The sequence below is a fragment of the Trachymyrmex cornetzi genome, unplaced genomic scaffold (genome assembly GCF_001594075.2).
Source record: "Trachymyrmex cornetzi isolate Tcor2-1 unplaced genomic scaffold, Tcor1.1 scaffold24, whole genome shotgun sequence".
Lineage (NCBI taxonomy): Eukaryota > Metazoa > Arthropoda > Insecta > Hymenoptera > Formicidae > Trachymyrmex > Trachymyrmex cornetzi.
In genome coordinates, this window is record NW_017297060.1 from 1,148,162 (window position 1) to 1,169,150 (window position 20,989).

Consider the following 20,989-nt stretch of genomic DNA (forward strand, 5'->3'; position numbering starts at 1 on the left):
AGTCTTACGAGGCAAGCTCGACAGACCGGTAAATGTGGCGAGAATTGGGTACGTATTGCAACGATCTTACTGCCCGAACCGTATCCCGAATTTATACAATTTTCGAGTAAAACCCGGAAATATTTCTGAAGAAACGCACCGTTTATCGCATGTGCCATGAGGAAGCTGCAACAGAAATGTTAAATGACACAGGAAAATTTCAGAAAACTTACGAAAGGCATAAGACATTGAGAGAGCCGAGACGGAAGAGCTACTATAGAAGACAGAATAATAAAAGAACGTGTGAAGGATAAATTAAAAATTGATATTTGTGGAAACGGTTAAAATGAACGTCCGCTAATGTTTATTATTTTTTTATTCCAGCGTTATTATTTTTTCCTTTTTCCCAATGCGTCAGGACTCTACTCCTTATACTTCTTCAACAATCTTTCCCTTGATTATTGTTCTATAATAAATTCCTCCCATCAAATACCCTAATTTTTCTTCACAGAAATCTTCTTCATGATTCGAGTATCTCGGTTGCTGCATCTCCATGGCACATGCAAGAGACGGTACGAATTGTGCGAAGTGGTAATTTGTTACTATCGACGCGATGGATGCGGGATCGACAGTGAGATCGTTGCGAATACGGCCGGCTTCTCGTATCACGTTTAACACACGTCTAACGTCGACGAGGCCTTCATAACCACGATACTCTGTGAACCACAATATTCTGTGTCACACCAAGTGCATAAATCACGCGGCTGATAGACGCGACGTGAGGCAATCCACTTTCTGGGGCGGTATGTGCCCACATCCCTCGTGCGTTAATCGTGGTTAATTCGGCTTATCGGCTTGCTAGACGTTGGTCTTACGAGACAAGCTCGACAGATCGGTAAACGTGGCGAGAATTGGACACGTATTGCAACGATCACGCTACCCGGACCGTATCCAGTACTTATACAAATTTCGAGTTAAACTCGGCAATGTGTTTCCGAAGAAACGCATCGTTTATTGCATGTGCCATGAGGAAGCTGCAACAGAAATTTTAAGTAACCCACGAAAAATAAATGAAAATTTACGAAAGGAATGAGGTATTGAGAAAATCTAGACGGAGAAGCTACATTGAGAAGAATGATCTGGTTGGATTAAATAGTAGTTCTTGTGGAAAATGGTCGAACAGAATTTTCTGGTTAAATCTATTAGATTTCTAGTTGAGATAACTAGAATTCTGATTAATATAATTGTTCTGATAAAAATGTGAATCCTAGTAAATTTTACCAGAAATATTGTATGAAACAAAATTCCGGTTGTCTGTGAGTTAGAATTCTGGTAAATTTAATCAGAAAGTTTTGATCTGTCCATTTTGAAGAAATTTTTGTCAATGTACTACAGAATGGATGTTTTAAGCGGAACGTGCGATGGTGGGGGAGAGACGGGAAAGAGAAAATTTAGTTCTCGAAAAAGTTCGTGGATTGGTGCTTTGATGAATTAGAATTGCTTTTTATAATTTTTATATTTAATTTTGGTTAATTTGTTTGTCGTTTCTCAATTTCGTCTTGAACACATATGAAATATGACATTAAAATATATTGATTTTAAACTGATTAATGATATAATTAATTTTTATAACAATTAATATATCTAACTATTTTTTTATATTTTTATTTTTATGTCACGCTATATGCAAATACTGTTGTGACTTTGCAAATCAAAATATTTCTTTATAACATTTAACGTAATAGTATAACAATTATTTACATTTATATAAAAAAAAATCTCTGTATTATCGCGACACTGATCATTCTGCACACGAACACGTTACACACGTTATTAAAATAAGTTTCCGTTTTCTATTTGATTTTTGAAAGATATCTTCAAACTCGATGTAATTATGAAATAATCGTTATTTCTAACACTGGGTATGTTTTATAAAAAAAAATTGTTAACAATATAATTCATAATTTTGCAATTTATATTAATTTCACAATATGAATATCTTAAATTATGCCTGGAATTCTTATGTTTGCACAACGTTTATGTGAAATGGAAATAATTGTAAAGATACAACGAATAAGAAATGGCAAAATTGAATCATCATAGACCCAGTACATAATAACTGTATTTATAGCGACTAGATAATTTTATATGTTTTATCTGTGAAAATATTTATACTAATCGCGCTAATAATATTTTTATCATATTGACACTCCATCATTACTTTAAATTATACACTTTTTCTCTTATCATTTTGACATACTGAAGATAGCCCAGTTTTGGCCAAAACGTCTATAATTTATTATCTTTGTATAAATATGTACATTTAAATATAACTACCCGGTAAAAAATTTTTCATGCATGAATATGTATAAATATGTATAAACATACATAAACACAAATGTTCATAAACATGTATAATTATACATATACGAAATATGTCCATATAGCCTTCTTTCTTTTGTAAAATTACTTTTTAGTGTAATAAAAATAATAATAGTAATGTGAAAACATAAAAAATAATTAAAGGGATAATTTTCGCATTGCTTGTTTTAGAATAAAACAAGGTTGGAAAAATGTAAAAAAATTGCTCATACATAATTATGCATAATTTTATATATAATTATATATAAATTTTTTTACATTTCTTCAAACTTGATGTTTTCTAAAACAAATAATGCGAAAATTACCTTTTTAATGTTATTACATTACTATTATTATTTCTATTACAGTAAAAAGTAATTTTACACAAAAAAAGAATGTATGGACACGTATGAACATGTATGGACATATTTTATATAAAATTAGATATGTTTATGAATATTTATACATATGTATGTATATTTATACATATTCATGCATGACAAATTTTTAACCGGGTACTGCGCGAAAAAACCCTGCATTGTGACTTATAAACTCCTTATCAGTTGCATTTATATCATTGTTATATCACTTATAGTTGTAATGTGTATTATATGAATATCTTTTTTATAGAAAATTTTTCATAAAAAAACGTTAACATAATTTAAAAAGTTCTTGTGTATTCCGCTATGAGTAACTTATGGAATTTTATGTCACTTATTTTGCTTTATTTGTTGTAAATTTATTTTTTCAATCAAATGATTAAGCTACAATCTATTATGTTAAAATTGATGCTGTGCGTGTTCAAAAATTAATTATTTATAGTCATATGTAGTATTGTATTTTATATACTTATATAAGATATAAGATTATTCAGTCGTTGTAATAACATTATTGTATCTTTTTCTTGTAAAGAAGGACAATTTTTTCATTTATACGCATTGAAAAAATATTTTTTTTAATGTACATATTTTTTCTTTGCACCAATTTATAGCATATTTAATCTTGGATGAATATTTGGGAATGGGATTAAGAAAAATAAATGCATAGCTCGTTTAATTAATAGGTTTTGCTGTATCAAAATATTCTTTATTTTTATGTCACATATATTGAATATGTGAATATCCTGTACTAATTTAAGAATAAAAAATCTGTGGAAATCTTTGTATTTTAAAATATATATTTTATTTATACGAAACTTTATTTTTTCTTTACTTCTTCATTACTTATTTCATCAATTTTAATTTAAAAACCAATTATTTCAATAATTATTTTTATATCCATCAGCTTATTTTTATTAAAATGCAGTTTTGTATATAAATATTTTTTCTGATTTATATTATTAGTGAAGGAATTTTTGTTGGATATTCTTTTGAATTAAAAAATTTAATTCAAATATGAATGAATTAAATAATAATTCAATAAAATTATTCTAATATGTATGAATCAAATAATAATTCAATAAAATTAAACGGATTTATGTTCTTGTTTGATTTATTAATATTATATAATTTTATTAATATTATATAGTTTATAACACTAACTCATTGAATTCTATTTCATTCTCTTTTTTTATATGTATATTTGTATGAATATCCGGGAAAAAATATTATATATATTATAAATATATTTTATAATAATTATATATAATTGTATAGAAAATATGTTAATTTTTAATATAATTTTATATAATTATATATGAAACATTTTTTTTCCGGGTAACATAATAGCTTCAAGCATAATAGCACACCAAGACGCTGATCAAGTTGACAAATAATGATAAATAAATCCAAGATTAAATATGTATCATAATCGTTTGTAGCTAATCCATTTTAAAGTAATGGGTCTATAAAGCGTTATATTCATTTCTAATATAATGATAGATCTGTACATTTTTTATAGATTCGTTACCTGATAAAATCTTTGTCACTCACCGATCGATGCCTCAATCTCTCAGTACAAAGCCGTGCAAAATCTCCATTATATTTTACTGCACCTTCACAAACTGGCTAATAGCCTGATCGCGGCCGAGGTGGTTACTCGTACCAATAAAAGAAGAAGAAGGAAGAATTGATGCGTAGCAGTGGAGTTATCAGCTATGTGGTTACATGATTCTGTAATGTACAAATACAAGAGACAAATTAAAATAGCGTTCAAAATAATCAATAATTAAAAAACTAATTTTTATACACATTGAATTTTTCAATAGTTTTTCAATTATATATCCATTAAAATAATTATACATTTTCTCACACACACAAAATTGTCTTTATGAAAATAAATTTCCGTAATGTTTTAGATTAATTTTTTTTTCCAATTATTATTTTTAACCATCGAAATAAAACAACCTAATGGGAAGAAATGACTAATTTTTTATGCAAGTAAGCAATAAGTTTGTTTACCGCAAAGTTGGTCCATTGCTTTTCCTGAGTCTCCTCCTTCTCCTCATAAAATTGTCAAGTCTGCTTCTCACCTCTCTTCTCTTCCCATTGTTTGGTTCGCGACAGCACCTATCAGTTGAAACAAATAGTTTATTAAAATTTATATTATAGTTTATCAAAAGTGCAGTTGCAAATAATTGTTAAGGGTGCGCCCTGTTTTGCGCTTACAATGCTTGCAAATATCATTTATCCTTGTTTGATATTTGATAAACAAGGATGAACTAATGCTTACATCGTGTGAGCGTGAAAGCGGAACGTACCCTAAAAATATTATGCGACCATGTCATATTTTGTTTGTATAGTTGATATTAATTAAACGTGATGCATAGTTCATTACAGCAGAAAAATAAGAACGCAAGAAATTTGTTATGTTCGATACTCGCGATACTTTACAAATAAAATTTAGACATTGAAATGCATCTAAGATGGCGAAAGATTTTTGCACAGTTGACTTTATAGTCCGCGATATGGTATTCGGCTGCACGAGTATTGTGAAATACGTGCTCGAACGAATTATCCACATACTAGTGCCGAAACTATATTACACAAACAATTATTAGATATTTTCACATAATATATTAGATATAAATAAATTAATAAATTTTATTTACTAATTCAATAAATCGCAACAGCACTCATTTGGAGCCATCTCTTTTATATTTGCGCTTTATTTATCGAGATGTGTAAATGAATCGTAGTTATAATTAAGATTAGGAAGGCTTCGTTTTTGCGTGGTTAATTTTGCGTGCCAAAAGCGACGTGAACGACGCGGCGTAGTGATGCACTTCTCACTCTTGGCGTCGCGTTCATGAATTTTCCGTATTTCAAGATATATCTGATGCTTGAAATGCGACAATAACAATCATAAAGGGCAAGCGTATATTATAATATACGTTCTTCTTTTATGATTATTATTTCCGTATTGCAGATTAATATTCGAAAATCTTATTGTCAATTATTTAAGCGATATACTTTCGGTGAACAAGTTTTACGAAATACGCGTTCGAACGGATTATTAATATGCGATTACTGAATCTATAGTCACGCGGTAGTTAAATATCGCGTATAAAAACATATATTTAAATTATACATTCAGGTATTCAGGTATTATATACCTAAGCAGAACAACAAGTCATTATGATGTCAAAATGATTCCAAAATGATCATTAAAAGTCATTTTCCAATCATTTCCGATTTATTTTAATATCATTTTGACATTATCATGACTTGTTCTGCTTGGGTAGGTTTTAATTGCCATATTTGATATTTCACTTGTCTGAGAGCCAGTCCGTTCCGCCATGTTATTCTCTATCCGCCGCATTTCGCGAATGAAGTGTGAATGCGATCGAAATGGAGGAGAGGCGTCGTGTTCTGTGTGCGGCGTGCGCTCAACTTCACGCGTATAAAAAGCGACGCGCGACGACACGACATATCGCGCGTCTTGATTTTCGATCGAACGAGTACGCGAGAAATATACTTTCGATCGAATAATTAGTGCTAGTACTATACTAGATTCTGTAATATGCGATATTTACACTGTTACGAGAAGTAAAGGCAAAGTTAATTATTGATACCTTAGTAAAGAAATTCAACGATGAACGATCCTTTCATGCCATTTCTCGTCGTTTTATATTCTAAGAGATTCCGTTGTTTTATATTCAGCAGAGATTAGAATATAGAGAAAAAGTAGATTCGAAGACAGGGCTGCGAACTTTTCCAACGTCGATTTATATTCAGCAGAGATTAGAATCTCAGAGAGGAGAAAAGTCAATCGATTCGAAGACAGGGTTGCGAACTTTTCTAACGTTAAAATGACAGAACCACCCCGGCACCCCCGTCCCCTGCTCGAGTCGCAAAAGCGTGAAATTGCGATTTACGCGCTATTTATATAAGCCGTCAAGCGGCGAACCCCACCACTCGCATGCTAGCCAATGAGCGCGATGCCTCGATCGCTGCGGATGCTTATTGGATCGCGTTAGCTATCGAATTTGGTATATAAACGCTACGCGCAAAAAATTCGGTCTTTCAGAATTTATGATTCGCATGCCGCGCTTAGTCGCCCTGATTATTATGAGCAGGATGGACCTGTGTCTTGCCTGCTTCGGGTATTGCATCATCTTGCCCACATTTTTTGAAGAGCGTTTCCGGCTTCGACTGTGATTTGCATTACATTATTTCATCTATTACTCTTTTAGACTTTTGTTACTCACCGCATTAGCGGCATTTTCGATTCTGGCCGTATCGACGTTGTATTAGAGTCGGGTCAGTCGGGGCCATTCACACAAGAAGAAGAAGCGTGCCGCGCTTTGTAGAGAGCGGACGTGTTTTGATTTTGATCGGAAGTAGGGATGGGCGATGTACAAGGAAAGCATCGATTCTATAATAATCGATTATGATCCAATCCGATTTTTAATTAACCGATTCATCGTAGAAGAAAACATCGATGTTGGTAAAATCGATCATTGGGGGAAAAACTGATTACTAAATTTTATTTTTTTTTTTTATTATTAATTTTTAGAAATATATTGAATTATAATTTTTAAAATTATTTTTATCACAAAATAAAAAAAGAAATAGAGTACAATTCTATGTACCTCCACAGAAAAAAAAGTTTACTTGTTTCAAATAAACACATTTTCTTGAACTGTAATTTATTGATTCAAGAATTAATTACTTGCCACAATAAATTTGTTTTTTATTCCAATAAAATATTATCCCGAAGCAAATAATTTATCAATGAAGAAAATATTTTATTCTAATAAAAACATAATTACTTATCAGTAGAAAATTGTTTTATTAAATCTAACAAATGTCATTACTTGAATCTGATTGTTGTTAATAAGAGAACATTTTTCTTAAATTTATGACGACTATTAGAAACCGTACATTGATTATTTTTTATAAAATATAATTTTTATTTCAGAAAGCAATTTCTTGGTTACCAAAAATATTTACTAGTAATGAGAAAATTGTTTCATAAATAAATTAAATGCCTGCTAGGGACTGCCTCTCTAGTCTCTAATAAATCTAGAACTCTTGGATAGTTATATCTTTGGGTAGATCAATGAGAGCCAACCATAATCGATATCATTAAAAAAAAGATCGGCGTACCGATTAATCGAATTCTGAAACATCGAATCAAGCATCGACTATTGAGCGGGAAAAACTTCGATTTTTGTATAATCGATGAGACATCGCCCATCCCTAATCGGAAGTGTTATTGCGTCAGCATTTTTGGAAAGTGTGACCGGCTTCAAACGCGCAATTGAGTTCGTTACTCTTTTAGACTTTTGTTACTCACCGCATAAGCGGCATTTTCGATACTGCCCGTATCAACGTTGTACGTGATCGAGGCCATTCACTTCAAGAATTAGAATTTTTTCGGAATTTGTGGCTGTTTGCAGCTGTGCGTTTTATGAAGATAAAGAAACCTGTACGCATTCGGTAAGCGCTTTTACGATGTTAGCATGTATTTAGTCCATAATTCACGCAAGTATAGAAATATACTTATTACTTAACCCTTACCGTACTAATATATGGGTAACTATAGTGACCGAGCGATTCCTGTTCGTGCAAGTTTCTTTGAGTCTTTCGGTAATTATAAATTATACTACATTTTATTATTTTCCAAAATAAAGAGTCAATATTTATTCTAGAAAGTTGAAAGTATGTTGGTGAATTTTTAGAGATTTTTTAAATTATTTTGAAGAGGTGAGAAAAAACGATTTGAAGTGACCCTTGATGGTATGGATGAGGCACCAGATTGTAGATGGTACGGTAAGGGTTAAAGTTCTATAATAAAATTTTAAATATTAATATAGCAGTAGAACTTCACTGATTTGTTATGTTTAATATGTATATATATGTGTGTGTGTGTTTGTATAAATTACATGAATGGAATTTTTGTATTCATTATTAGGATTATTAAGTCATAAAGCGCCTATCTTATCGACGGTGCATCTTTTGAAATAAAACCGACTACTGACCACGTTGTTAACAGGGCCTCCAAGATCCTCTTGAAAACTAAAAAAAAAATTGGAATGCTGTCGAAAAAGGATACGGACATATTTAACGAACGAGCAGCCGCAGCGGTAAACTTTTCTGGCAATTAATTTCTAATATTGTAGATTATTATGATATTAGAAATTTATGATAATTTGATACTTTCGATAACTCAGACAGTTGTGAGGTTATGTGATTTTCATGCTGTCCAATATTGCAGGAGAGAGAAATACTCGGTTTAAAACAGCAACTTGAATCGCTGCAACGGAGCATTACGACTGATATTCCGAGTAATATAACTAAGGAGTTCGAGAAATTGCAACAGGAAAACGCCAAATTGACGCACAGGATAACGATACTTAAAAGGGTAGATTTTAAGTGTAGAGAATTTGTATTATTGTAACAGAATTTATTTAAGATTTTTATCTGTTTCACATTTGTTTATTCTTTGTTATAATTTTTTATAGACTGTGGAAATGCAGAGAGATAAACTAGATAATAAGATGGGATTATTTGGAACTGCAGATACAATTAGTATAAAAGACCATCTTTCTGCTGTTTTTCACAAGGCTATTGGTACTGCTTATCCTGATATACTAGATCCACCAGTAATAGTGACCACTAGCACTAATCCTAAATTTGGAGATTATCAGTGTAACAGTGCAATGCCTTTAGCACAACAACTAAGTAGTTCTGGTAAAAATTGACTACTTAAAAATATTTAGTATTTTATTCTCAGTATTGTATTCAACAAAACTTAACGAGAAAAAACATAAATTCAATATTATTTTTATTTATTATCATTATTATTACAGGTACCAAAATAAGTCCACGTGATGTTGCTAAAGAAATTATGTCCAAGCTGAAAGTATCCTCTGTTATTGAGAAATATGAAATAGCTGGTGCAGGATTCATAAACATATATCTAAAACGTGAATTTGGGCAGTCTGTTCTGTGCAATTGGTTATGGGCCGGTGAAGTTCTTCCTCCGTATGTTAAGAAAAAAAGAGTAGTTGTAGATTTTTCTAGTCCTAACATTGCTAAGGAAATGCACGTTGGACACTTAAGATCTACAATAATCGGAGACAGTATCTCAAGATTGTTAGAATACTTAGGACATGACGTGTTGAGACTCAATCATGTAGGTGACTGGGGCACACAATTTGGTATGTTGATAGCGCATCTTCAAGATAAGTTTCCCAACTATTTAACCATTACTCCTCCAATTGAGGATCTTCAGGTAATTATATAGAGGTAGTCATATAGTATAATTACTTTATAAATATACTGATAATTTATATATTATATTTGTGTACACATACAGACATTTTATAAAGAATCTAAGACTAGATTTGATGAGGACGAAGAATTCAAAAAACGTGCTTACGAATGTGTCGTTAAATTGCAAGCTTTTGAGCTTAATATGACAAAAGCATGGAAAATGATATGTGATGTATCTAGGCAAGGTAAATACAGTAATTAGCTGTATTGATATAATTAATCATTCAGAAAGAAGAATATTTTAATTATTTTTGTATTTGTTACAGAACTTGAAAAAGTGTATACTCGATTGGATATCAAATTGATAGAAAGAGGTGAATCATTTTATCAAAAATATATGGAGTCTATAGTTCTAGAGCTAGAATCAAAAAATATGCTAGAAGAAGATAATGGGCGAAAGATAATGTGGGGAGAGAAACATGGTAGTGGGGTACCATTAACTATAGTAAAATCTGATGGAGGTTTTACATATGATACGTCAGACATGGCTGCTATTAAGCATCGTGTCGAAAAGGAAAGAGCAGATTGGGCAAGTATCATTTCACATTTTATAAGCATCTTTATATTCCTATTATGTCAATAAATAATTTTATAATTTCTATAATTTTACAGTTGATATATGTGACAGATGCTGGCCAATCTCTGCATTTCCAAATCATAAGAAGTTGTGCCAAAAGGGCAGGTATCTTGAAAAGCTTTCATAGGATGGATCATGTTGGCTTCGGTGCTGTTTTAGGTGAAGATAAAAAGAAATTTAAAACCAGATCCGGTGACACTGTGAAACTCAGCGAATTATTGGACGAAGGTAATAAAGCGATCTTAATTATTAGTTTGGTACTTTTATTTCATTTCTAAAAATTTAACTGTTACGCATATTGCACGCACTTCAGGCCTGAAGAGAGCACTGCAGAAACTGAAAGAGAAGGAACGCGACAAAGTATTGTCGCAAGAAGAGCTAAAGGCAGCCCAAGAATCCGTGGCATACGGTTGCATAAAATATGCCGATTTACTACATAATAGAAATCATGAATATGTATTTTCATTTGATAAAATGCTAGAAGATAAAGGCAACACAGCCGTTTACTTACTGTATGCTTTAACTCGAATTCGTTCTATCGCCAGAACAGCAAACATTACGAAGGACGAGTTGCGACAGCGTTCGCATGAAGTTCCGATCTCATTAGAACACGAAAAAGAATGGAAACTGGCCAAAGTATTGTTAAAATTTCCCGACGTAATTCTTGGCATTACCGAAGATCTATACTTGAATTCGCTCTGTGAGTTTTGTTACGAGGTTTCATGTGCATTTACGGAATTTTACGACAAATGTTACTGCGTGGAAAAGAATCAGTCTGGTGAAATAATAAAAATAAATATAGGACGTCTCTTGCTCGTGGAAGCTACTGCGCTTATTTTAGAGAAATGCTTTAGTCTATTAGGTTTAAAACCTGTTGCACAAATGTAAAAGGATAAGAGAACAAACATACCATATATGTATACTTTAATATAATAAAATATAAAAAAGTAAATTATAAGAGAGTGTGAAACTCATTTATAGTATTAAAATCTAATAAAATCTAATTTAATAAAAAAGCATTATAATATAAAAATATGTCGATTTTTTCTTTTATGTAATTTTTCTATATTATTTATTCTGCTATATACAAAAACTTGAAAAATTAATAAATTATATTATTATATCCTATATAACATTAATTTTAAACATGTAAATAAAAAATTTATGAATTAAGCGTTCAAGAAATTGTATATATAAAATTTGTTTTTCAACAATTAAATATTTATAGATTAACTTGTTCTTTTTAACTACACTGATTCTGCATTGATGGTTCGTTCTTCTTTTTAAGGCACAATTTTATTTCAAACAATACCTGTGTATGTTTCGTCATCATATACGTATGTATGTGTGTGTGTGCGTCATGCGTGTGTAACGCTGGTTACAGGTTAGAGGGGTTCCATGCCGTCCCACGTTCCACGCCTTGAATTTTCGTGGAGTTCGCGACATATGTAATATTGTTACTTATTGCTGTTTGCAATAAATTAAGATGGTAAATATATGTGATTATTAAATAATGAATTTTGCTATTTTTATCACATATATATGTATATATAAGCATAAAGCAAAATATGCATATCTTTATGCATCTTAACCTATTTGCCGAATATGTAAAAATGATATATATTATTATATTATAAAAATCAGATATATTGAACGGTCAAACAATTGTTTTTATTACATTTATGGCAATTGAATATTATAATAGTTACATTATAATTTACCTATATCATAATTTATCGTAATTTTCAATTGTCATAAATGCAATAAAAAACAATTATATTATCTGGCCAATTTGATTTATAATAATGATATTCATATATTATTTTGCATCATTGTTAAAAAAATATTTTTCATAATAGACCTCGGAGAGGAAAGGAACCTTTAAAGTTGAATATCTTCAAGAAATTGAGAAAAACATACAAGCAAAATGGGAATCTGCAAAGGTATATGAAGTGGATGCACCTTCTATAGATAAGACTTCACAAGATGAAAAATTTTTTGCAACTTTTCCATATCCTTATATGAATGGACGTCTCCATCTCGGTCATGCATTTTCATTATCAAAATGTGAAGTATGTATATGCAATATTAAAAAATTTTTTTCTTTATTATTTTTATATATCTTTTTATCTGTTATACTTGTTTATTTTAAATATACGAATAAATTAATAATATGTGACAGTTTGCTGCTCGATACAATCGTCTTTTGGGAAAGAAAGTACTCTTTCCCTTTGGCTTTCACTGCACGGGTATGCCTATTAAAGCATGTGCTGATAAATTAAAGAGAGAAATTGAAACATATGGTTATCCACCCAAGTTTCCTGAAGAAATTGAGATAGTAGAAGAAAAAGAGGATGATGTGTTAAAGGATAAAAGTAAAGGGAAAAAGGTAAAAAATTCTAATAATTTTAATTTTAATAGCATAATAGATATTTTTAGGAAGATAGAGAAAATTATTTATATTAATTTCAGAGTAAAGCGGTTGCCAAGGCTAGTATAATTAAGTATCAATGGCAAATTATGCAAACTCTTGGTTTACAAGATGAAGAAATCAAGAACTTTGCCAATGCTGCATATTGGTTAGAATATTTTCCACCGCTCGCTGTGCAAGACTTAAAATCTATCGGTCTTCATGTAAGATAAAAAGTAGAATATTTATACTCAAGGACTCTTCTAAAATCAAAAATTAATATAAAGATAAGGCCAATAATAGTCAATTTTGTCGAGTGCGAGCGTGGCGTAGCAGGCAGCGCATGAGACTGCTATGCCAAAGATCCCGAATTCGATCCCAGGCAGAACCGAAAAATGTTTTTGAACACTCGTAGCTCCTCTCAGAAGGTAATGGCAAACCACCGAGAGTATCCCTTGCCAAGAGCACTTCTCTAATAAATCGTTCGGAATCGACGTTAAACTGTAGGTCCCGTATGACTGTACAACCAGTGTGCGCACCACAGGCATATGAGAGAAGTCACAACGCTCGGCCACAAGCAATAGGACTGAGGAGGAGGATATAATATTTAATGTAAGATAAGTAAAACAGACCAAGACGATAGGCAAAATCGATCGAAATGTGCAAATTTGTTTAAGTAGTTTGCTTAAAATCCATTTATGAGAGCAAAGTTATAAAATGTACCTCTACTCTCATATATGGATTTCAAGCAAACTACTTAAAGCAACATGTGATAACAATATAAATATCTGAGGATAGCTCAATCCGAGAGTCAAAACATGTAAGCTTTTGGTTGTACGTATATTTTTTTTACTATTAATAATGGTTTAAAGTTTTAGAAACAAAATTGACTCTTATTGGCCTTGTTATCTTTATATTAATTTTTGATAAAAAGTAGAAATTATTTTTATAGGTTTCTTAAGTTTCATACATCTGATTTAAAAATTTCTAGGTGGATTGGCGAAGAACATTTATTACAACAGATGTAAATCCATTTTATGACTCTTTTATACGCTGGCAGTTTCATCATTTGAAATCTAGGGATAAAATCAAGTATGGAAAGAGATATACTATTTATTCGCCAAAAGACGGTCAACCTTGTATGGATCACGATAGAGCCTCTGGTGAAGGTGTTGGATCACAAGAATATACGTTGATTAAAATGAAAATTCGATGTCCTCAAAAAATTACTAAGTAATACTTTTTTTCAGATTATATTAATATTATTTTACGATTTACTATTTTTAATATTATTTACAAAAAACACTAAGATTTTTTAATTCGTAAACTAAACAGTATAACTTTTATAGGAATTTTGACAATAAATCAGTTTACTTAGTAGCTGCAACTTTAAGACCAGAGACAATGTATGGTCAAACAAATTGTTGGGTTCATCCAGACATGAACTACATAGCGTATAGTTTAGCATGCAGGGATGTATATATTTCTACAGAACGTGCGGCTAAGAATATGTCCTATCAAGGTTTCTTTAAAGAAGAGGGAAAGATAGATGTTATACAAAAACTCACGGGCAAAGTAATATTTATTCAATGTGTGATTTTTCAAAATCTTTACATAAGAAATGTTTATAGGACTTACTGGGACTCGAATTGGAAGCACCTCTCACATCTAATAAGGTGATTTATGCATTGCCTATGTTGACGATAAAAGAAGATAAGGGCACTGGTATCGTAACTTCCGTTCCTAGTGATTCCCCAGATGATTACGCTGCATTAGTGGATCTAAAAAAGAAACAACCACTTAGAGAGAAATATGGAATTGCCAACAAGATGGTGTTGCCATATAATCCAGTAAGCAAATGATATATAATGTAAATTACTTAACTATAAAAGATTGGAAAAAATCATGATATCTTTCACATATCTTTACGTATCAGATTCCAATCATCGAAGTTCCAGAACTGGGCAATTTAGTAGCAGTAACATTATATGACCAGTTAAAGATTCAATCCCAAAATGATAAAGTTAAACTCACGGAAGCAAAAGAAATAGCATATTTGAAAGGATTTTATGACGGCATACTATTATTAGGTCCATATAAGGGCAAAAAGATACAAGATATTAAGAAATTAATTCAAAAAGAGATGATTGACAATGGCGAAGCAGTGATTTATTATGAACCTGAAAAAACTATTATTTCAAGATCAAATGATGAATGCGTTGTGGCTTTATGTAACCAATGGTATTTGGATTATGGAGAGGAAAATTGGAAGAAGGAGACGCTTGAGGCTTTAAAAAATCTCGATACCTTTCACGATGAAGTTAGAAAGAATTTCCTTGCTTGTTTTGACTGGTTACATGAGCACGCATGTTCCAGGACGTATGGACTTGGTAAATGAATTATCACGAAATAATTAGAATTATTTTTATAAATATCTTAATTTCAAATTTTTAGGCACCAAGTTACCATGGGACGAATATTGGCTGATAGAATCTCTGTCAGATTCTACTATTTACATGGCTTATTACACAATAGCGCATTTTTTGCAAGGCGGAACCTTTAAGGGAGACAAACTTAATGCATACGGAATAAAGTAAATAAGATTAAAGTTGATGTATATTGTATTTGTTTGTAATTAATATTTAATCGTTTTTGTTAGAGCTTCTCATATGACTTCGGAGGTGTGGGATTACATCTTTTTCAAAGATGCTAAACTGCCTGAGACAAATATTGAGAAAGCAGTTCTAGATCGTATGAGGCACGAATTTCAGTATTGGTATCCTGTAGACTTGAGGGTGTCAGGAAAAGATCTAATACAAAATCATCTTACATATTTCCTTTATAATCATACAGCAATATGGCCAAATCAGCCTGAATTATGGCCGCAAGGAATAAGAGCAAATGGCCATCTACTTCTCAATTCAGCGAAGGTAGTGCAAAATTATTCAAAATGTTTATATTATGTATAAAATTTTAATTGTTCAAATTACACAGATGTCTAAGTCAGAGGGCAACTTTTTAACACTTGCCGAAGCTGTAGAAAAATTCTCGGCTGATGGAATGCGTCTCTGTTTAGCTGATTCTGGTGATTCGATAGAGGATGCTAATTTCATTGAAAGTACAGCTGACGCAGGAATTCTGAGATTGTATAATTTTATAGAATGGATAAAAGATATACTAAATACGGATGCTTATTTCTGTCAAAATAATGTTTCACATGAATTGAAAAATTTTCATGACAACGTCTTTATAAGGTACTTCTATTTTTTCTTTATTTTTTAAAATTATTATAGAACTGAAATGATTTATTTTATGTATTTATTTGATGTAGCGAAATAAATTTAAAAATACAAGAAACTGGTGAAAATTATTCGAAATTACTTTATAAGGAAGCATTGAGGACAGGATTTTATGAGCTTCAAACAGTTAGAGATAAATATTTACAATTAAGTCCAGAGGTTAATCAGGATTTAATTAAGAAGTTCATAGAGATTCAAATAATTCTTCTATCTCCTATTTGCCCACATGTTTGTGAATATATATGGGGAGACTTACTGAAAAAAGTGAGTCTTAGGATTGAAGCACAAATATTTATAGATTATTAGATTATCTTGATAGAAATACAGTTTAAATAATATGGTTTATTATAGGATGGTAGTATATTAAATGCAAGATGGCCTGCTGTAGGAGATATAAGCGAAATTTTAATAAAATCGTCTCAATATCTCATGGATGCTGCTCATACATTTAGAATTCTTTTAAAAAATTACATGACACCGAAAAAATCTAAGACAAAGAACGATATTACCAACATAGAAAAACCTAGTCAAGGGATTATCTGGGTAGCTAAGACTTATCCTCCTTGGCAAAGTGTCATCCTTGAAACGATGAGAGAAATGTATTGCGTAAGTCGTAGTAACAATTTAATATGTTGTATAATTAACATTGCTTGTACATTAATATTTTTACTACTCTATAGAAAAATGGAAATAAATTACCAGACAATAAAGTTCTTTCCACAACGTTTGCCGGCAAAGCAGAGTTGAAAAAATATATGAAAAGGGTAATGCCATTCGTGCAGCTTGTTAAAGAGAAGATGGAAACTGTTGGTCTTAGTGCCCTGAATTTGACCCTTGATTTTGATGAATTCCATGTACTTGAGACCAACAAAGAGTATCTCAAAAATACATTAGGCGTAAGCATACACTACTATAATTTTGTACATTTAATGTTAAACAAGGACAGATGTTGAATTCGAGGCATCGGAGGCATCCAAGCGACATTTCCAAACGCAGCCTATGTATATATTAATGTATATCTACTATATTTTTTTATTTATCACCAGATTCATGATATTGTCATTAAATATACGGACGAAGCTACAGAAAAGACAAGAGAAGAATGTTGCCCAGGTGCTCCGTACATTAATTTTTTTGCAAAGCCCACAGTTCTCAAACCGATATATATTATTAATCCACAAAGTGGTAGCAATTTATTTGAACTGTCTATGAAAATTTCAACTGCGACAGTTGCAGATATCGTCTTCCACATAGTAAAAGAAAATACACATATAAAAGGTATATGAAAGTTTCTGAATAATTAAACTAATGTATAATACAGACTCTCTAATATATATTTTGTTCAGATCCTGCTTCAATCGTGTTATATCGATATAATGATCCGCACCTGGGACCCAGAATTAGACCAGTAGTAGGAAATATTTTAAAGGGAAAAAGTGAAATTCCACCGGATTCTGTATTTAATGTAAATGCAGAAACAGAAAGCATCGAAGTTAGCATTGCAGGTAGCACATATCCAGTTGGTGAACATTTAATATATATCGATAAAACTCTGAAAGAATAAACAATACGTTTTGATCCTAGCGATTTTATTATTATTGAGTAAGTATATAATTAATTATTTATGAAAAATTCAAAAAATATTAAAATATTTAGAATATATTTCATAAAATAGCAAATGTCGAAGTTTATTTAAAAAAAAAGGCTTTATCTTACATAATCTCGTTCACAATTTTTTTCGTAATATCTATATTGCACATGTCAGTATTTTCATTCAGGTTATCATTTTAAGTTATTTTCTTGACTATTCAATGTTTATATTTTAAAATTCTTAGATAATTAAGAATCGATAGGATCTCATCGTACTTTTAAGGCTCTTGAGTTACCATATTGAACTTACATCAGAAGCGAGAAATGACACGTTAATTTTAATTACGTGCCATTTATAATTAAAAACAATTTTGATAAAATAAAATGATGGGAAAGTTTTCAAAACAATTGTAGAAATGGACAAAAGCTATCCTTATCTCCCTTGATAGTAAATAATATTGTAAAAAGTGTGTGGATAAAAGGCATGTGAAGTGCTCTTATTCATGCGTAATTTATTTTCACAATGCGTAGTTTATTTTCACTTACATGTGCCTTTTATCACTTTATTCTTTGTAATTACTTATAATTACGCATAATTAATATCGGAATATACCACAAAATATTAATTCAATAGCGAAATAATATGTGTCCAAATAAATTCATAACGATGTTCGTACGATAAATATATTTGTAATAATATCAGTTGATAAACTATTTTTTACGTGAAAGGAATTAAATATGTTGATAAAGCAAAGCTGAAATATCAAATATCTATTTTACCCTAATATACTTATTATTGGTATATACGTTATACATACACAACAACAAAATTAAAATCGAAAAGTGTCCTATACGGTCAATGCTGAATCTTGATGCCTAATAATGTTTGTTAATAATATTGCTTAATAATGATACTTTTATGTGAATTTTTAAATCATTTCACAATTTTACAAATTGTCAATTACTGTCGGACTTGAAACGCATTCTTAGAAGCTGGAATTAAAAAAAAGAAAGCTTAAAATTGTTTGAAAACTTAAATGTATAATAAAAAATAAGTCAATATTTGTAAACGTTAGATATGTATAATATTCGACTTATATTTGTTTTCATTTTCTATATACATAACAAAAAATTATAAAAATCTCGAAAATATGATACAGTTTGTCATACTGAAAAATATGATGTTGAAAAATATAATGCTTTATATATTATCATAAAAGTTGTGTGCGATAGCATTCTCGATATATAATCATTAAATTAATGTTTAAATCGCTGATCTACTTTAGCTCTTATAAGTTTTACATCTGTAGCACATGTCCTGCAACATCCACCAATGTAGTGAACGCCAAGGTTCAGCCATTCATCAATGAACTCGTGCAAAGTGGGAGCATCTCCTTCCTTCTTCCACCCTTCGGATTCCGTATATTTTTCTCCGCTGTTAGGATATACTACCAATGGTATAAAATCATCTGACTTGTCTCTATTGATGCCTTGGAATAGAGAGGTAACATATTTTGGAGCGATACAATTAGTGCCAATAGCTAATATTTGTCCGGGTGCCGCGTTTTTGTAACACCTCACAGCAGTTTCTTGAAAGTTGCTGCCGTCTGCCAAGCTCTTTCCATCTTTACAAGAGAAGGACAGCCATGCACGCGCATCCGGAAATTCCTTGAGTAGATCGATTATAGCTTCTGCCTCGCGAGCGCAAGGTATCGTTTCCATTGCTAATATATCCACACCCTTCTCTAGCAATGTTTGTACGCGAGGTCTATGCCAATCCATTAAAAATTCTCGCGATACACTTGTACAATACGAACCAGTATATTCTGAACCATCGTGCAAAGAAGCGCCGTAAGGCCCACAAGATCCAGCAATCAATGGTTTTTGGTTCGTCACGTTTTTATTAGTCTCTATTTCTTTAGTATAAATCTTTACAGCTTCTTTAGCGTAATCGACGGCTTTACGAATGATCTCTAGACTCTCTTCCTTGGTGATGCCTAGATATTTTACAAAACCGTCAATCGTCGCTTGATACGTGACTGTTCGTATGATATCCGATCCAGCACGCAAGAAATCCAAGTGAGTGGCCAAGATAGCCTCCGGTTTCGTTACGAGGTAACGTGCGGCCCATAGAGGATCACCATCGGTCTCTCCACCTGCGTTGGTGAACAGTTGTGTGGCCCCACCTTCTAGCACTTTTATCTCCGACATAATCTTTTCTTCTTTTCTAATTTTACAAATTTAATATTTTATATATTAAGAGATAATATCGTATGATTACACGAAAATTTGACTTGGCGATAAATACAAGTGTACCGTAAATCTACAAATGTGTATTGTGTGCTGTGCTTCACAATAATATAAGCAGCTGATTCAATGCGCGGGTTTTATATGAGTTGAAACAAAATGTCTGGCATGACGAGGCGTTTTCGATGTAACAGTAGATGATGCAACTAATAGATTATTCAACGCTCCTTTTCATCTGAATTTCTTTCTGTAACTTTTTTCTATTGAGAAAAAATGAAAGAAAGAGGAAAGATAAACAATATACGATATTGACTAATGAAATTATAAATGTTCTAGTAAATATTCATTCATTTCTGTAATTTTCACGTTTTAAAATACACAATTGACTTTCGTAGTCTCCGTGACGAATATATGACCAGCCTCTCGGTTGCCTGGAAAGGATATCTAATCATTACTTGTGATAATTTTTAACGCATATGAAACATAAAGTTAAAAATGTATATTTGTATGTGTACTTGTATGTGTACATATAATTGTATGTAAGTGTCCGCAATGTGCTGATGATGAACTTGGGTCCGTGAGTTTATTAAAAATAAATTTTAAAAAATTATAAATATCAATTCTCTCTTGCGGGAGGTCATACGTTTTACTTATCGTGCGTTGATGTAATAAAATTGTATTCTATTAACAAGTATCATCCGTTTCATTAGATATCATTTCACAACAAGTATATAGAGTATTATATAGCAGTCGCTCAGTGAACGTTTGCGACTCGAAAGTAGCTATGCGATCTATAGATTGATAT

At 31.4% G+C, this 20,989-nt stretch overlaps 3 protein-coding genes across 3 annotated transcripts; 2 read left to right on the forward strand and 1 right to left on the reverse strand.

Moving 5' to 3' along the window:
* Positions 1 to 8,020: 8,020 nt before the first annotated feature.
* Positions 8,021 to 11,555, forward strand: ArgRS (arginine--tRNA ligase-like protein). Its single transcript, XM_018507443.1, has 9 exons — positions 8,021 to 8,222; positions 8,698 to 8,869; positions 9,001 to 9,147; positions 9,248 to 9,476; positions 9,596 to 10,020; positions 10,105 to 10,246; positions 10,328 to 10,590; positions 10,674 to 10,866; positions 10,952 to 11,555. The coding sequence occupies exons 2-9, from the start codon at positions 8,819 to 8,821 to the stop codon at positions 11,524 to 11,526; spliced, it is 2,025 nt and encodes a 674-aa protein (XP_018362945.1). The 5' UTR covers positions 8,021 to 8,222; positions 8,698 to 8,818; the 3' UTR covers positions 11,527 to 11,555.
* A 480-nt stretch (positions 11,556 to 12,035) lies between these two features.
* Positions 12,036 to 17,944, forward strand: LeuRS (Leucyl-tRNA synthetase). Its single transcript, XM_018507575.1, has 16 exons — positions 12,036 to 12,127; positions 12,498 to 12,710; positions 12,821 to 13,027; positions 13,111 to 13,272; positions 14,040 to 14,281; positions 14,398 to 14,623; positions 14,680 to 14,898; positions 14,985 to 15,438; positions 15,503 to 15,641; positions 15,708 to 15,978; positions 16,043 to 16,302; positions 16,380 to 16,611; positions 16,699 to 16,953; positions 17,028 to 17,243; positions 17,394 to 17,625; positions 17,694 to 17,944. Exons 1-16 carry the CDS (start codon positions 12,125 to 12,127, stop codon positions 17,909 to 17,911), a joined length of 3,549 nt encoding a protein of 1,182 aa, XP_018363077.1. The 5' UTR covers positions 12,036 to 12,124; the 3' UTR covers positions 17,912 to 17,944.
* Positions 17,945 to 19,104: 1,160 nt separating this feature from the next.
* On the reverse strand, positions 19,105 to 20,402 carry LOC108761103 (homocysteine S-methyltransferase-like). Its single transcript, XM_018507455.1, has one exon. The coding sequence runs from the start codon at positions 20,146 to 20,148 to the stop codon at positions 19,195 to 19,197; it is 954 nt and encodes a 317-aa protein (XP_018362957.1). The 5' UTR covers positions 20,149 to 20,402; the 3' UTR covers positions 19,105 to 19,194.
* Positions 20,403 to 20,989: the final 587 nt, after the last annotated feature.

Excerpts from the sequence above, each read along its gene's own strand:
- ArgRS (XM_018507443.1), top strand. The coding sequence starts at position 8,819 with ATGCTGTCGAAAAAGGATACGGACATATTTAACGAACGAGCAGCCGCA. Across the intron at positions 10,021-10,104 it reads CTCCAATTGAGGATCTTCAG|ACATTTTATAAAGAATCTAA; the intron begins GTAATTATATAG and ends GTACACATACAG. Across the intron at positions 10,591-10,673 it reads AAAAGGAAAGAGCAGATTGG|TTGATATATGTGACAGATGC; the intron begins GCAAGTATCATT and ends ATAATTTTACAG.
- LeuRS (XM_018507575.1), top strand. Across the intron at positions 15,439-15,502 it reads TTCCAGGACGTATGGACTTG|GCACCAAGTTACCATGGGAC; the intron begins GTAAATGAATTA and ends TCAAATTTTTAG. Across the intron at positions 17,626-17,693 it reads AGAAAATACACATATAAAAG|ATCCTGCTTCAATCGTGTTA; the intron begins GTATATGAAAGT and ends TATTTTGTTCAG.
- LOC108761103 (XM_018507455.1), bottom strand. The coding sequence starts at position 20,148 with ATGTCGGAGATAAAAGTGCTAGAAGGTGGGGCCACACAACTGTTCACC.